Genomic DNA, 18,310 nt, shown 5'->3' with positions numbered 1-18,310 from the left:
AGTAAGTGCCACGTAGGTATGGCCGAGGTGCAGTATCTAGGACACCGAGTAGGGTGTGGGCAGCAGAGACCCGAGCCAGCCAAAATTGAAGCCGTAGCTAAGTGGCCTACCCCAAGGACCAAAACCCAGGTGCTAGCGTTTCTAGGGACTGCAGGGTATTATAGGAAATTTGTACCCGACTACAGCACCCTGGCCAAACCCCTGACGGACCTGACCAAAAAGAACCTTCCTCGACTGGTTGTCTGGGCCCCAGAGTGTGAGCAGGCATTCCAACAGCTCAAGACCGCCCTAACTAATGCTCCTGTGTTAACGGCTCCTGATCCAACTAAAAGATTTCTTGTCCACACAGACGCTTCAATGTTTGGATTGGGGGCAGTGCTGAGCCAAGTGGGAGACGATGGCGGAGAGCATCCCGTAGCCTACTTAAGCCGCAAGTTGTTACCCCGTGAAGTGAGCTACGCCGCCATTGAGAAAGAATGCCTGGCCGTGGTGTGGGCCCTTAAAAAGTTACAGCCGTATTTGTATGGACAACCTTTTTCCTTACTCACAGATCACAACCCGTTGGTGTGGCTAAACCGTGTATCTGGGGACAACGCCAGGCTGCTGCGCTGGAGTTTGGCACTGCAGCCCTTTGACTTTACCATCCACTACCGGCCAGGAAAACAAAACGGTAACGCCGACGGGTTATCCAGACAGACTGAACTAGAGAAGTGATCTGTGAGTACTCCCCCGGACATCCCCAAGCCGATCCGTTGGGATCAGACTGTGTATGCCGGCTTGGTTCTGGGGGAGCATTGTGGCAAACCTAGCCACTTCTGAACTATATGTATTGCAGGTTGTCCATAGGCTGAATGTATACTGTAAGTCCTTACCTGTATAAGTGCTATGTTATGGCCGTTCGCATACTGGCAGCCGTACGCTGCCAGCATACAAAGCATTCGTTCGACGAAAACACGGCTATCCCGGATGTTCGCCGTACGAATGCGGGCTCCCCAGGTAGACCACACATTCACAAGTCGTGTGGCACCAATTAACCGATTGCAACAATGTTGCAATCGGTAATTAAGGGCTCTCCTAGGTGGCCGCCGATCGGCTACCGACCATGCGGCGGTCGGCCATCTTGGATCCTTTGTCTCTGCAGCGGTGTTCGGTCGTCGAGAGCCTGGAACTGAAAACGGCTACTTAATGATCCGAACACCGCTGGACTTCCAGAGCGTTCGGGAGTTCCGCGTTCGGTACATTATGTTCCCCACAACGATTCGGTACTTTTAAACCGAACTCAATGTTTGAATGTATTCTGTGCGGCGTTCGGTCAATTCAGCTGGGATCGGAGCGGTATTCTCACAAAGTATGCGCTCCGACCCCAGCTATCTGTCGAACGTTCCGCCAGCGCAAAGTACCGAATATTGTGTAAAATATATATTTTAAAGTCAATTGACGGTTTTGCTGCACGAGGGGATAATCCACTTAATCGTCCATTTTAGTGGGAGTATCCCTCTCGTGCAGCGGTGCCTATTGGGAAAGTCACAATGCATGTTGGGAGAAATCCCCTGGATTATCTGTGTGGAAACCCCTTGCATGGGGAACTGCTTAAATATGCCAGCTTGCGAATAAACTGAGTTAGTTGACTCCCAAACTGTGTTTCGTCCGGTTATTGGGCGGATGGGGAATATTGCCGTGCTTTCTGTTCTGACTGTGGATTTCCTGAGGATACCAACGGATATCGTGGACTAATGTACTGCATTCCGTTACAATCATAAGGTGCATATTGTGCCTTAGCATGCCCCCATTTTTCACCAATATATGCCAAAGTTTTTTTTTTTTTGAATTCTTTATTTTTGTAGTGCATATTGAGAGAACAACGCGTATGTGGTGCCCCAACGGCAATCCAAGTACGCTTCAACGACAATTATTACAATGGGGTACATGGTAATCGTTGCACAAATTTATAATAATAAGTGAGGTCGGTTCTAGTGCGAGTAGTTAGTGTGTAATTTGACTATGTGAAACAAACGAAAAATGAAAATAAAGTTATGCATAGAGGTTGTATCATGAGTGACATGAACTTACTCAGCTAAACTTACTGTGTGTATGGAAGTTGTGGCTTGTTAATCATGTATGCTTAGGTTTGTTGGGCATATATAAAATGTTGTCTGTTAAGGTGGTCTAGACAGATGGCACATCGTGTTAAAGATTCACACAGTGTAAGTGATAGCTTAGTGAGCCTAGCGCTGGTGTTCTCATGTGGTCTTAAAAAGCATGTTTGCATGTTGCATGGAGGATTAAGTATGTGGTATGAAGGGCTTCTCTGTGTATAAATCGTAGTTAGCGGCAGGCTGTGTAAGCATATAAAGTAGCTTTTAAACATATAAATGTGTGCTTAAGCAGTTTGTTGCGTCATCTTAGTAGAAAGGGTCCCATAACAGTGAGTCGGCATTGGCAGAAGGAGATACAGCTCCCAGTGTCCAGTGTGGGGCAGTGTGTCTGCTTTACAGCGGTCAGCCGATTCCCCTTTTCACGTCTCGCGCTGGTCCTGCTAGGCAGTCGGTGGGGGTGTCATCCTGTTGGAGCTGACAGGATAGGGCTGGAGAGACTTCGCCGCTTGTGGTCTGTAGTACTCCCGGTCCGGCAATGCGTGGGTGGGGTGTCTGAGCGTGGGCCTGCATCTGCTGTGACAGGTGTGAAGCGGCTCCGATGTTGGGTGCTGCCCGTCTGTGTGTCTGTAGGCTGTGTCTGTGCTCGTGGCATCGTGCTATCGTGGCCCCCATTATATGCTTTGTGGTCAGTCGTTTGTTGGTGTGAGTGGGGTGCTCAGTACCTCTCGTAGTCTGTTTTATGGTCGGGCGGTGAGTCTGGTTTTTGCGCCGCCATCTTACTGCTGTGCCCCCAGTATGTTTTGCCTGGGTCCGGCTGTGGTTGCCCTTAGTGAGGCTTCGGGTCTCCGTTATCAGGGCGGTCTTTCTCGGGAGCCTGTGGGGTCCGGGTAGGGAGCCGGCGGTATATGCCGGTATTCCCACTGGGGTCTTACGTGCTGGTTCTCGTGGCTTACTATCCTGCTGGGTCCCCGGCTCTGAGGGCCACGCCAGTTTCTCCAACTGTACCCAGAAGGAGTCAAATATGCGGGTGAGCCGGAGCTCCGTGTCCCGCCTGACCTCGTGGAGGGCTGAGGCGTGGTTGCTGTCCGCCACTTTGTCAGCCTTGTCTGCAGCTTTGACACCGCGTGGTTGTTTCGTCCGTTCATCTCCTTTCAAAGGGATCGTGGGGGGGTGGACCGGGATGACCCCCGCCGGTCCAGGGGTGGGGGGGGAACGAGGGCTCGGAGGCCGGTACCTGGCTGGTGGAGGCAGCGGGAAAGCGTCCGTCTTCCCCGTGCCCGCCATGCTGGTAGGCCCCGTCCTGAGTCTGGGTGCGCCTGAGGAGCATCGTCGCTTGTGGGGTGTCAGCTTGTGCGCCTCAGTATCGCCTGTCGCTTGGTGGCCATGAGGGATCATTTTAATGCCTTTTTCATGTTTTAAATCCGCTTTGGATGCCCTGAATTGCAGGAAGTGGTGAGGCATGCTTCCTCACAGTTCAGCGGTCAGGCCCCGCCCCCGTAAAAAAAATTATTTGGGCATTTTTTTTTACATACGGATTGCATTTTTGCTGGCCATTTTGTATATTTCATATGTGCCACTAAGTTCAAACCCACCAAATTATGCTCTGCTAAGTCTTCTAAGTAAAAAGACATCCCCAATGAATGTCTTTGGCACTATTTTGTGAAGCTACAGTGCAATATAGGAGACCAAGCCATATAAGTTTTTACAGAACTTTGAATTTTGACGGTGGGCCTATGTGCAATTTCCAAGCATCTTCGCAGGTTTTAAATTCATACTACCCCACAAAGGCATCCCATTACTTAAAGTAGACACCCCAGGGTATTTCAAAAGGCATATTTTGAACCTTAGCGTGGGATCATTTTTCCGCTAGCTTGTACCAGGTGTAGTGGCAATAAGCGTTTTTTCTGCCTTTTTGACACACAAAGTGAGTTTGCACAGTATATTTTGCAAACCTTATGTGTACTACCACTGTATAATACTTCATATGTTGCTCAGCTATGTCAGCTGAGTACAAAAATACCCCCATATGTACCTTTGCCAGGTATATGTGGACATCAGAGGGGCACATTTGGGACATAGCCATTCCAGTTTTTTTCAAACTTTAAATTTTTACGCTGTGCCCATGTCCCATTTTAGAGTATTTTACCAGGCTATATAATTCAAACTACCCCACAAAGGCATACCATTTCTTAAAGAAGACATCCCAGGGTATTTCAAAAGGCATATTTTGAACCTTAGCGTGGGATCATTTTTCCGCTAGCTTGTACCAGGTGTAGTGGTAATAAGCGTTTTTTCTGCCTTTTTGACACTCAAAGTGAGTTTGCACAGTATATTTTGCAAACCTTATGTGTACCACCACTGTATAATACTTCATATGTTGCTCAGTTATGTCAGCTGAGTACAAAAATACCCCCGTATGTACCTTTGCCAGGTATATGTGGACATCGGAGGGGCACATTTGGGACACAGCCATTCCAGTTTTTTTTCAAACTTTAAATTTTTACGCTGTGCCCATGTCCCATTTTAGAGTATTTTACCAGGCTATATGATCCAAATACCCCATAAAGCTATACCATTTCTTGAAGAAGACATCCCAGGGTATTTCAAAAGGCCTATTTTGAACCTTAGCGTGGGATCATTTTTCCGCTAGCTTGTACCAGGTGTAGTGTAAATAAGCGTTTTTTATGCCTTTTTGACACACAAAGTGAGTTTGCACAGTATATTTTGCAAACCTTATGTGTGCTATGACTTTATAATACTTCATATGTTGCTCAGCTATGCGGTCTGAGTACAGCAATACCCCCGTATGTACCTTTGCCAGGTATATGTGGATGTTGAAGGGGCACATTTGAGACGCAGCCATTCAGTTTTTTTCTAACTTTGAAGTTTTTCGCTGTGTCCATGTTCCAATTTGGAGTAGTTTAGATGGTTGGTTATTGAAACTTCCCCACAAACACATACTATTTATTAAAGAATACACCCTGGGGTAATTTAAAAGGCGTATTTTGAACCTTAGCGTGGGGTCATTTTGTCTCTAGTTTGTTCTAGGTGTAGTGGTAATGAGTGTTTTTAAATGTATTTTTTATACAATATTTAAATTAGTTAATTAAATAAATTGAACCCCTGAGGATTCAAAAACAAATAAAAGTTAATGCTGTCAGAGCGGGCACATGTGCTGGGACAGCCCGATCCGGTGCTCCCGGTCTGCCTCTAATACAGAGGCAGACCGGAGCACCATTAACCCCGCGATCGCCGCGATTGCGGCGATCTGGGGTTAATTTTACCGCGTGACGGACGAGGTCCGTCACTCGTCGTTAATGGGTTAAAGAAGGGCAAACTGGGTGACTGCCCTAGTTACTCCTGGGGGGACCCAAAGCAGCTTCACCATGGGCCCTTTTCCAGTAACAGGATTGCCGGGTGGAGGGTGTTATTGCATGCCTGGGAGTAGGGGGGCAGGGTCGATGAGACTTCAGCAAATGCTTGCCCAGAGTCCAATCATTATTAAAGACAGCTCTGCTGTCTATAATACACAATTTGTCAGAATGTAACCTTGAACTTGAACTGGTGAACAGAAATATCACCTTGACAATAATTTTCAGCAGCTCCTGACCTGACCTACACATTAACTTATTTCCTCTATAAACCATTGGAAATATGCACTCACATTTGCAACAGCAATATTTTGTTTGACTGGAGGGTTGCTTGGTCATATACACTATAAATACATGTTTACGTATGTTTTAAATTTTAGAGGTTTTGTATCAATTCTTTTATGAAATTATTAGTTTCCACTTTTAGAGGTTATTGTTAATATGCTGCATTACAATTTTACATTGCCTCTAGAGCACGCTGTAGTGGTTATTGAGCCAGGAGTGCCCTCGTGTCCCACCAATGTAAGTATTGAAACTGTTTTATAAAAGTTTAGCTTGTTACCTGGGGTCTGCCAGACTCCACTGCACACCTCCATTACTACAGACAGAGTGTTTCCGGCTCTCATTGTAAGCTACGACCAATGGTGCACAGCTTAGTATACTGCCAGCTAATGTGTTAGACCTGCTCTTCTCTCTGACTGAATCAGGGGAAGTGGGAAATTAACCTGGTGACCCCAAGGTAAGAAGTCAAAGCCTTCTTAAATGTCTGTTAGCGTTTCCAAAACTTCTTTCTTAATAGACATTTTAACAAGCCATAATAGTTCAATCTCTTTTGGGTGGAATTAGAACATGTTAGTGATAGGGGATGGAAGTCTGCACTAGGCATGTGCATGGGGAAATTTTTTCGGTTCGGCATTCCGAAATTCGGGACTTCAGGACTTTGCCACTTCGGTTCGGTTTGGCACTTCGACACTTTGACACTTCGGAATTTCGGCACTTCGGCACTTCGGAACTTCAGCAACTTCGACACTTTGACACTTCAGAATTTTGGAACTTTGGCATTTCGGGACTTTGGCACTTCGGGACTTCTCTTGCAGCTGCTTAGTAGATAACTCCCCAATTCCCACGGTATTAGGGAGTTATCTACCAAAAGGCTGAAAGACCTAAATTGGTCTTTCAGACAAATTTACTAATACTAAGTAAAAATTATTAAACAGTGAGCAGACTGTGGCGAGTGGGGGCTTTTAAACTAGGGTGAGGGCCCTAAAGTAAAATAATGGGGGGACCTATTGTCCTCCCACCAGCCCCCACCCCTAAGTGGTGGGTAGGGGCCCTAAATTAGAAAAAGGGGGAGGGACCTAATGTCCTTCCCCATGGCCCCCACCCCTGAGCATTGAGTGGGGGCCCTAAATAACAATAAGGGGTAGGACATATTGTCCTCCCCCCTGGCCCACACCCCTGAGCAGTGGGTGGGGGCCCTAAATACTAATAAGGGCAGTACCTAATGTCCTCTCCCTGGCCCCCACTCCTGAGCGGTGGGTGTGGCCCTAAATTAGAATAAGGGGGGACCTAATGTCCTCCCCCTAGCCCCCACCCCTGAGCGTTGAGTGGGGGCCCTAAATAACAATAGGGGGGGGCTATTGTCCTCCCCCTGGCCCCCACCCCTGAGCGGCGGGTGGGGGTCCTAAATAAAAATGTACCCCCCAGGTGACTAGGGGTCCCCAAACCCCTAGCCACCCCCTCCCAAAAAAAAAAATAACCCCTATCTACCCCACTCACCCTAAAAATATTGAGGGGGGGACCATTAACTAAGTACCTGTAAAAAAAAAAAAAAACTTACCATTTGATGTTTTCTTTCTTCTAAAATCTTCTTTTTTCAGCCCCAAAAAAGGCCAAATAAAAAATCCATAATAACCGACGCACTTTAAAATAACAAACAAAAACGAGCGCAAAAAAAAAATCCTTCTTCACCCATGGAGGGCTCCGCGTAGACTGAGCTCTGCAGGGTGGGGGAAGGCTTATAAAGCCTGGCCCCGCCCTGCAATTAGGCTAAGAACACTCTGATTGAATGGTTTAAGCCATCCAATCAGAGTGCTCTGACAGGTAAATGAAGAGACTGACAGATATGTCTCTACATTTACCTGTCACAGCACTCTGGTTGGTTGGCTTGAAATCCAGCCAATCAAAGTGTTCTGTGTCATTTTACACAGCGTGGGAAAGTTCTTTGGAATTTTCACACGCTGTGTAATTTGACTCATAACACTCTGATTGGTGGATTAAGTAACCAATCAGAGTGTTATCAGTCAAATTACAAAGGCTGCTCACTGTTTAATAGACATGCCCCTACTCGCGGTATTGCGAGTAGGGGCATAATTTACTAATACTAAGTAATCTTTACTTAATATTAATAAATTTGTCTGAAAGACCAATTCAGGTCCTTCAAGCCTTTTATTAGATAGCTCTCAAATACCGTGGGAATTAGGGAGTTATCGATTTATTCATTCCTGTCATTACATTGACTGGCTAAGTGTCAGGATCGGGACAGGGATCCAACACGCAGAGTACAAACAGTAGAAAGGTACGTATACCGGACCTTAGAATGGCCGGACTAACGTACAGAGAATAATAGAGAATGGTCAGAGACAAGCCGAGGTCGAGGGAACGAGAAGACAGGTAAGCGAGAGACAAGCCGGGTCAAAGGGGTAACAGAGATAAGCAGGGTAGTACAACAAGCCGGGTCAGAACCAAAGAGAAAACTAGAATACAAGAGCACTGAGTGACTAGACAAGCTAGAACCACGACAGGGCAATGAGCTGAAGAGAGAAGCAAGCTTAAATACCCTGGCTCCGGAGAGTAGACACGCCTCCGACGAGTGCTGATTAGATATCAGACAATTGAGTGACAGGTCGCTCAGGATTGGCGTCATGACGTCAAGTACCGAACGTCATGTTAGAAAAGGAAGTGGATCCCTCGCGGCCAGCGTTTAAGTGACCGGATGGACAGCGAGGAACAGAGGAAACGGCTCGTCTGGACGGATAAACGTCTAAGTCTCTACCTCTCTCAGAGTTAGAGACTTCAGGTACCCTGACAGTACCCCCCCTCTCAGATACGCCCACCGGGCGGAAGGAACTGGGACGAGATGGGAAGCGGGAGTGAAACGCCCTGCGGAGGCGAGGGGCATGAACATCCTCTTGAGGTACCCAACTCCTCTCCTCAGGACCATATCCCTTCCAGTTGACCAGGTATTGTAGCCTCCCCCGGGAGAATCGGGAATCGATGATGGAGTTGACCTCGTATTCCTCCTGACCCTCCACCTGAACAGAACGAGGTGAGGGAACCGTAGAGGAAAATCTGTTGCAAATTAGCGGTTTCAGCAAAGAAACATGAAAGGAGTTAGGGATGCGTAAGGCAGGTGGAAGAGCTAAGCGATACGCAACCGGGTTGATACAAGTCAGAACCCTGTAGGACCTATGTAGCGAGGAGCGAATTTCATAGAGGGAACTTTTAAACGAATGTTCCTAGTACTCAGCCATACTCTATCCCCAGGAACAAAAACTGGAGCCGCCCTTCTGTGCTTATCAGCGTGTTTTTTGAACAACATAGAATTATGCAGGAGAATTTGACGAGTCTGATCCCACAACTTCTTCAGATTGGCGACATGATCATCAACCGACGGTACTCCTTGGGAAGAAGAGACCGAAGGAAAAATGGAAGGATGAAAGCCATAATTCATGAAGAAGGGGCTAGAACGAGTAGAATCACAAACGAGATTATTGTGTGCGAACTCCGCCCAAGGAATCAAACCGACCCAATCGTCCTGGTGTTCGGAAACAAAGCAGCGCAGATATTGTTCAATCTTTTGATTGGTACGTTCAGCAGCTCCGTTAGACTGAGGGTGATAGGCAGAAGAAAAATTCAATTTGATGCCTAATTGAGAACAGAAGGATCTCCAGAATCGTGAGACAAATTGAGAGCCTCTATCAGAAACAATTTCTGAAGGTATCCCATGTAAGCGAAAAACTTCACTCGCGAAAATCTCTGCCAATTCAGGAGAAGTCGGAAGTTTAGGTAATGGCACGAAATGAGCCATCTTAGTAAATCTATCAACCACCGTGAGAATAACAGTCTGTCTCTTGGAAACAGGCAAATCTACAATAAAGTCCATGGCCAAGCAGGACCATGGTCTCTCTGGAATGTCCAAGGGGTGTAATAAGCCACATGGAGATGTATGAGGTTGTTTAGTCTTGGTACAAATCTCACAAGCTCCGATGAACTCCTTAATATCCTTTCGTAGGGAAGGCCACCAGAAATCCTTGGAGATCAGGGAATATGTCTTGCGAATGCCAGGATGACCAGCCAGCTTACTTTCGTGGAAACACTGTAAGAGCTCCAGTTGGAGTTCAGGAGGAACAAAGTTTCTTCCCTCAGGAGTCTGTCTAGGTGCCAGATGTTGTGACTTCATGATCTGGGCAAGCAACGGAGAATGGATTTTGAGACTTGTGTTAGCAATAATATTGCATTTAGGTACTATAGAGGACAGAACCGGTTCAGATGAAGCAGAAGGTTCATATTGGCGAGATAGGGCATCGGCTTTAGAATTCTTCGAACCAGGTCTATAAGTGAGAACGTAATTGAAATGGGTGAGGAATAGCGACCAACGAGCTTGCCTGGAAGACAATCGCTTGGCCTCTCCAATATAGGACAAGTTCTTGTGGTCCGTTAAAATAGTAACAGGATGTAATGTCCCTTCCAATAAATGTCTCCATTCTTTTGAAGCCTTGATAACAGCTAGTAGTTCTCTGTCACCAATGTCATATCTGCTCTCAGCACCAGATAATTTTTTAGAAAAAAATCCACATGGATGTAATGGTTTATCCACACCTAACCTTTGAGATAGGATAGCACCTATACCAGTCTCTGAGGAGTCTACCTCAAGTAGTAAAGGCAGAGTAGTATCAGGGTGAACTAAAATTGGAGCGGAAGCAAAAATCTCCTTGAGAGTTTTGAAAGCAAGGAGAGCTTCAGTAGACCAATTCTTAGTGTCAGCCCCCTGTTTGGTCATATTGGTAATAGGCGCAATAATTGAAGAATATCCCTTAATGAAGCGCCTATAATAATTGGAGAATCCAATAAATCTCTGAACGGCCTTGAGACCCTTAGGTAAAGGCCAATCTAGAATGGACTGGAGTTTATCCGGATCCATCTTAAATCCCTCCCCAGAAATCACATAACCAAGGAAGTTTACTTGGGATTGATCAAAGCTACATTTCTCCAATTTGCAGTACAAGCCATGTTGAAGAAGTTTGTGCAAAACCCTTCTGACTTGTTTGTGGTGAGTCTCAATCTCTCTAGAATGTATGAGTATATCATCCAGGTATACAATAACACAATCATGCTGAAATTCCCTAAGAACCTCATTAATCAGATCCCGGAATACAGCCGGTGCATTACATAACCCAAAAGGCATTACTGTATATTCATAGTGACCATATCGAGTATTGAACGCTGTCATCCACTCGTGTCCCTGCTGGATTCTCACCAAGTTATATGCCCCTCTGAGATCTAACTTGGTGAAAATTTTAGAACCCTTTAAACGATCAAAGAGTTCGGTAATCAAAGGAATGGGATAAGCATTCCTAATGGTTATCTTGTTCAAACCTCGATAATCAATACAAGGTCTCAGTGTACCATCCTTCTTTTTAACAAAAAAAAATCCAGCCCCGGCAGGAGAGGAGGATCTCCTAATGAATCCCTTGTCTAAATTCTCGTGAATATACTCTAGAACTGAGTTTTCTTTAGTAGATAACGGGTATACATGACCCCTGGGAGGCATGGTACCAGAGAGTAGGTTAATCTTGCAATCAAAGGACCTGTGTGGAGGTAAGGTATCGGCCTTCTTTTTATCAAATACCGCCTTTAAATCCAGGTACTGAGGTGGTATTTGTGTCTCTGTAGAGTTGGAAGAATTAGCCGATGTGTTAGCTAGGCAAAGGGGCGAGACCCTCCGCAAACATCTCTCTTGACAACTCTGACCCCATGAGACTATCTCCCCTAACTCCCAATCAATGATAGGGTTATGTCTCTTTAACCAAGAATACCCCAGGACTATGGGAATAGATGGAGAGGAAATAAGCAATAAAGATATGTCCTCTTCATGTAAGATACCAACAGTTAAGTTAACAGGTATGGTCTCACGGAAAATAACAGGCTCAAGTAAAGGTCTACCATCTATGGCCTCAACGGCCAGGGGTGTCTCCCTTAACTGGGATGGGATAGCATGCTTGGTAACAAATACTTGGTTGATAAAGCTCTCAGCAGCTCCAGAATCGATCAATGCCATGGTCTTTAATACTCCCTTCTCCCAAGTCAAAGAAACGGGTAACAGAAGCCTGTGATCTTTATAATTGTGAATAGAGGACAAAATAGAAACACCCAAGGCCTGTCCTCTAGAGAAACTTAGGTGCGGGCGTTTCCCGAACGATTAGGACAATTTAGGCGTAAGTGACCTCTGACTCCACAGTACATACATAAACCCTCCCTTCTCCTGTACTGTCTCTCCTCCTCTGTGAGGTGAGTGTTACCTATCTGCATAGGCTCTGGAAAACGTAAGGTTTCGGTCTCAGAATTTTGAAATGGAGGGTCTACGAGTCCTATCTCGAGTGTTCTGCCTCTCTCTTAAGCGTTCATCAATGCGAGAGATAAAAGAAATTAAATCCTCCAAATTCTCAGGGAGCTCTCTAGTAGCGACCTCGTCAAGGATTACATCTGATAACCCATTCAAAAATACATCTATATAAGCCTGTTCGTTCCACTTAACTTCCGCCGCCAAGGACCTGAACTCTAGTGCATAATCCACAAGTGTTCGATTCTCCTGTCTAAGGCGCAACAGTAATCTAGCTGCATTGACCTTTCTACCAGGGGGGTCAAAAGTTCTTCTAAAAGCAGCTACAAAGGCATTATAATTATAGACTAACGGATTATCATTCTCCCATAAAGGATTGGCCCATCTCAGAGCTTTCTCAATGAGTAACGTAATAATAAATCCAACCTTCGCTCTATCTGTAGGATAGGAGCGGGGTTGTAATTCGAAGTGGATGCTGATCTGGTTCAAAAAACCACGACACTTCTCAGGGGAACCACCATAACGTACTGGTGGGGTAATACAGGAAGAAGCACCTACAGTGGCTACCTCTAGACCTGAACTTACAGGAGAAATAGAAGGAGTACGCGTCTCCTCTGGTGGGTTACTAGCACGAGACAATAACGCCTGTAGTGCTAGGGCCATCTGATCCATCCTGTGTTCCATGGCGTCAAACCTGGGGTCGGAAGAACCAAGCTGACTGTTTGTACCTGCAGGATCCATTGGCCCTGTCGTAATGTCAGGATCGGGACAGGGATCCAACACGCAGAGTACAAACAGTAGAAAGGTACGCATACCGGACCTTAGAATGGCCGGACTAACGTACAGAGAATAATAGAGAATGGTCAGAGACAAGCCGAGGTCGAGGGAACGAGAAGACAGGTAAGCGAGAGACAAGCCGGGTCAAAGGGGTAACAGAGATAAGCAGGGTAGTACAACAAGCCGGGTCAGAACCAAAGAGAAAACTAGAATACAAGAGCACTGAGTGACTAGACAAGCTAGAACCACGACAGGGCAATGAGCTGAAGAGAGAAGCAAGCTTAAATACCCTGGCTCCGGAGAGTAGACACGCCTCCGACGAGTGCTGATTAGATATCAGACAATTGAGTGACAGGTCGCTCGGGATTGGCGTCATGACGTCAAGTACCGAGCGTCATGTTAGAAAAGGAAGTGGATCCCTCGCGGCCAGCGTTTAAGTGACCGGATGGACTGCGAGGAACGGAGGAAACGGCTCGTCTGGACGGATAAATGTCTAAGTCTCTACCTCTCTCAGAGGTAGAGACTTCAGGTACCCTGACACTAAGTAACTTACATTTTATATGAATGTGTGTTACTTGATTGTTGTAATGGTTGCAAATGCTTACAGCTGAATCCTGGCTATGTTTGTATACTTTTTATTTAAAATTGTATACAGTGTAACATTCTTCTTCTTCCACTGGTTAAGTATATTAGTACTTAGGCAATACTGTGCTTCGGCACTTCGGCACTTCGGCACTTCGACACTTCGACACTTCGGAACTAACTTCGGAACTTCAGCACTTCTGCACTTCGGAAATTCAGTAATTTTGGGACTTCGTCAATGTGGCAATTCGTGCAGACCCGAATGTCCGAATTGCCCGAAATTCGTCCGAATACACATTCGGACCGAAACGAATTGCACATGTCTAGTCTGCACCTGTCATTAGCATTTCAGCAGTTATCATACATCAGAGAGAGGGATCTAGGGGGCCTCTGTAACAAAAATATTGAATTGATGTTATTATCATAAACCATATTTATATTGCACTTTATACCATGGTAACACTCTGAATCTTAACCCAGAGCCAGACAGAGAGCTGCCACTTGCTGTACATGTGGTCTTTACTGACTGAGGGTGTAGATCAAATGTTGAGCCCACTGGACCACCAGGGATCAAATTCCCCCATCGCTGGCCAAAGGTAAGCAAGAGGGAGGAATTAACCTAACTCCCCCTCTACACCACAAGCCCTATCACACTACACTACAGCCCCTACCCTCCATACTACCTACCCATCCCCTACACTGCAGTCGCTGTCTCCCATCTGCCTCCTCACTACAGCCCCATCCCCCTTTACATTACAGCCCCTATATTCCCCTACTCTACAGCTCCTTCCTCCATGCTGCAGCCTATACCCCCCCCACACTAAGCCTATATCCTGTTCCACACTGAAGCTTCTCTACCTTCCTATATTATTGTTTTATCCTCCCACACTACAGGCCCTATTTCCCTCTTCACTACAATCACCATCTATGCCACAGCCCTTATCCACCTCTACACTACAGCCCTTGTCCTTCTCTACGCTATCGCTCCTATACCACTCTATACTACAGCTTTATCCTCCATACTACAGCCGCCCCATCCCCCTTTACATTACAGCTCCTTCATATACCCCCTTACAATACCACTCCATACTTCCAAGCTACAGCCTCTATACCCAAACAGTACAGCTCCTATCCCCTCACACTACAGCTTCCCTACAAGCATTCAATACCACAAGCAGCCTACACATACTCCCACAACACCACATACAGCCTACACCCACACATGCAATACCATAAAACAGCATACACAACACCCTCTTCCAGCCCTGTCTCTCTTGTCCTCTGGTGTTTTATTTATAAGGACTCCAAGGACAAGAAACCAGATGAGCAAGTGTATTTACTGTACTTTGGGTGTGCATTATTTTCTATGACCAGCTTTATTATCATAAACCTAAGTGAAAATGGTCTGCTAGAGACACAGTAACAGATAAGGAAATCAGTTTATACTTACAAATGCTGCTCCCCAGAAGTTAATGCCAATGTATGAACTGATTGGTAAGTCATAAGGTGTAGTGAAAAACAAAACAGTTCCCATGCCTATTTGTAGAAAAGCCAGAACTAGCTGTGTCGCCTGTGTGAAAAAAAAGTTACATGTTTTAATACCATATGATATTGTTAAAAAGATCCAATACACTAGAAGCAGGTAAATTATAGTTAATAAAGTTGTAATCAAAGTTATTCAATCCCCACTAAAAATATATATTTTTTTCAAAATGTACAGACTTTTAGCTGTTTACAAAGAACAAACCCAACAAAAGCAATTGAAATAGCTCAACTCAACAAATGCTTCAAGTGGTTTCCCCAAATTCAACAGAAATACAACTTATAATGACTTCTACAGTCTCAAAATTATTCAACACCCTGAATAGAATCACTCACAACAGTACAAAATTGAAAAACAGGTGTTGCCTCAAGCACACATGATGTATTTGCTTCAGGTGTGCTTGAGCTGGAACACTTAAAATACCTGAACTGGCTAGGCGTTTGTTGAGAGTCATGTTTGACCGCATACTTGAAAACAAGATAAATCTCAATGCATCCTTCATGGTAAAATATTTTATAAATAAATGTTAGAAACATGGCTAAGTCAAAATAATGATCCACAAAGATAAGAGAAGAACTCATCACCTTTCACAAACTAGGAACTGGATACAAAAATATAGTGAAGGTAATGAATGTTCCTAGAGACAACGTTGGAAGCGTAGTTACAGTGACAGTGACAGTGGTGACACTACCTGGACCGGGCAGAAAAAGAAAAGCTATCAATGACTTCCTTCATGGTAAAATATTTTATAAATAAATGTTAGAAACATGGCTAAGTCAAAATAATGATCCACAAAGATAAGAGAAGAACTCATCACCTTTCACAAACTAGGAACTGGATACAAAAATATAGTGAAGGTAATGAATGTTCCTAGAGACAACGTTGGAAGCGTAGTTACAGTGACAGTGGTGACACTACCTGGACCGGGCAGAAAAAGAAAAGCTATCAATGACTTAACCCGATTTCTGAGAAGGCTGGTTGTGAAAAACCCTTGAGTTACTGTTAAAGACCTGCAGCAAGACTTGGAGGCAACAGGCATTAAGGTTTCAGTGAGCACAGTAAGGCGCATACTAAATGCAGGAGGTTTCCATGCCAAAATTCCACTGTACTATTGACCCCAAAAGAACAGGAAAAAATGCTCAAATATGCTCAAAATCATATAATTAAGCCACAGACGTTTGGGATTCTGCTCAGTGGAGTGATGAAACAAAGCGGCGGGTGGGGGCTATAAATGACAATGAGGGGACACACACCTATTGTCCTCCCTCCCCCGGCCCCCACCCCTGAGCGACGGGTGGGGGCCATAAAGGAAAATGTTATTTTTGACCCCACCCAACACTCAGGGGTGGGGGCTGGGGGGAGGACAATAGGTCCCCCCTTATTGTCATTTATGGCCCCCACCCAGGGGTGGGGGCCGGGGGAGGACGATAGGTCCCCCCCTCATTATCCTTTAGGGCCCCCACCCACTGCTCAGGGGAGGGGGTCGGGGGAGCGGACAATAGCCCCCCCACTATTGTTATTTAGGGCCCCTACCCACTGCTCAGGGTGGGGGGACCTATTGTCTTCCCCCGGCCCCCACCCCGAGCAGTGAGTGGGGCTATAAAGGAAATGAGGGAGGGGACCTATAGTTTTGGGATTCTGCTCAGTGGAGTGATTCTGCTCAGTGGAGTGATGATACAAAACTGGAACTTGTCGGCCCAATGGATCAACAGTATATCTAGAGGAAGAAGAAAAGAACACTCTGTCTACAGTTAAGCATGGTGGTAGCTCAGTGATGCTCTTGGGCTGCTTTCCTCCGGCACTGGAAACCTGCAGCATGTGGAAGGCAAGATGGATTAATTAAAGTATCAGGAAATTCTAGAAGAAAACGTCATGCTGTCTGTGAGTAGGCTGAAGCTTGGGCATCATTGGACCTTCCAACAAGACAATGATCCCAAGCATACCTCAAATTCCACCAATGCACTACCAGGAGACAGGCCAGTACATCAGGAGACATGGAGGAGACCGCTACCTCCGCCTTTGTGCAAGGAGGAACAGGAGGAGCACTGCCAGAGCCCTGCAAAATGACCTCCAGCAGACCACAAATGTGCATGTGTCTGTGCAAACGGTCAGAAACAGACTCCATGAGGGTGGTATGAGGGCCCGATGTCCACAGGTGGGGGTTGTGCTTACAGCCCAACACCATGCAGGACGTTTGGCATTTTTCAGAGAACAGCAAGATTGGCAAATTCGTCACTGGCGCCCTGTGCTCTTCACAGATGAAAGCAGGTTAACACTGAGCACTTGTGACAGACGTGACAGAGTCTGGAGACGCCGTGGAGAACGTTGTGCTGCCGGCAACATCCTCCAGCATGACTGGTTTGGCAGTGGATCAGTAATGGTGTGGGGTGGCATTTCTTTGGGGGGCCATCGGGCTTCCATGTGCTCGCCAGAGGTAGCCTGACTGCCATTAGATACCGAGATGAGATCCTCAGACCCCTTGTGAGACCATATGCTGGTGTGGCTGGAGTGTGTCATAGAAACATAGAAACATAGAATGTGACGGCAGATAAGAACCATTCGGCCCATCTAGTTTGCCCAGTTTTCTAAATACTTTCATTAGTCCCTGGCCTTATCTTATAGTTAGGATAGCCTTATGCTTATCCCACGCATGCTTAAACTCCTTTACTGTGTTAACCTCTACCACTTCAGATGGAAGGCTATTCCATGCATCCACTACCCTCTCAGTAAAGTAATACTTCCTGGTATTATTTTTAAACCTTTGCCCCTCTAATTTAAGACTATGTCCTCTTGTTGTGGTAGTTTTTCTTCTTTTAAATATAGTCTCCTCCTTTACTGTGTTGATTCCCTTTATGTATTTAAATGTTTCTATCATATCCCCCCTGTCTCGTCTTTCCTCCAAGCTATACATGTTAAGATCCTTTAACCTTTCCTGGTAAGTTTTATCCTGCAATCCATGAACCAGTTTAGTAGCCCTTCTTTGAACTCTCTCTAAGGTATCAATATCCTTCTGAAGATATGGTCTCCAGTACTGTGTACAGTACTCCAAGTGAGGTCTCACCAGTGTTCTGTACAATGGCATGAGCACTTCCCTCTTTCTACTGCTAATACCTCTCCCTATACAACCAAGCATTCTGCTAGCATTTCCTGCTGCTCTATTACATTTTATGCCTACCTTTAAGTCATCAGAAATAATCACCCCTAAATCCCTTTCCTCAGATGTTGAGGTTAGGAGTCTATCAAATATTCTGTACTCTGCCCTTTGGTTTTTACGTCCAAGATGCATTATCTTGCACTTATCCACATTAAATGTCAGTTG

The 18,310-nt window shown here is 45.6% G+C and overlaps 1 protein-coding gene across 1 annotated transcript in view; it reads right to left on the bottom strand.

Moving 5' to 3' along the window:
• LOC134574890 (membrane-spanning 4-domains subfamily A member 4A-like) overlaps positions 1-18,310 on the bottom strand; it is a 120,360-nt gene that overhangs the window by 47,784 nt on the left and 54,266 nt on the right. The window contains exon 3 of the mRNA XM_063433940.1: positions 14,899-15,018. Within this exon, the coding sequence (XP_063290010.1) occupies positions 14,899-15,018 (120 nt within the window). The remainder of the gene's footprint in view (positions 1-14,898; positions 15,019-18,310) is intronic.

The sequence above is a fragment of the Pelobates fuscus genome, chromosome 10 (assembly GCF_036172605.1).
Source record: "Pelobates fuscus isolate aPelFus1 chromosome 10, aPelFus1.pri, whole genome shotgun sequence".
NCBI classification, from domain to species: domain Eukaryota; kingdom Metazoa; phylum Chordata; class Amphibia; order Anura; family Pelobatidae; genus Pelobates; species Pelobates fuscus.
This window is presented reverse-complemented; position numbering and strand designations above follow the sequence as displayed.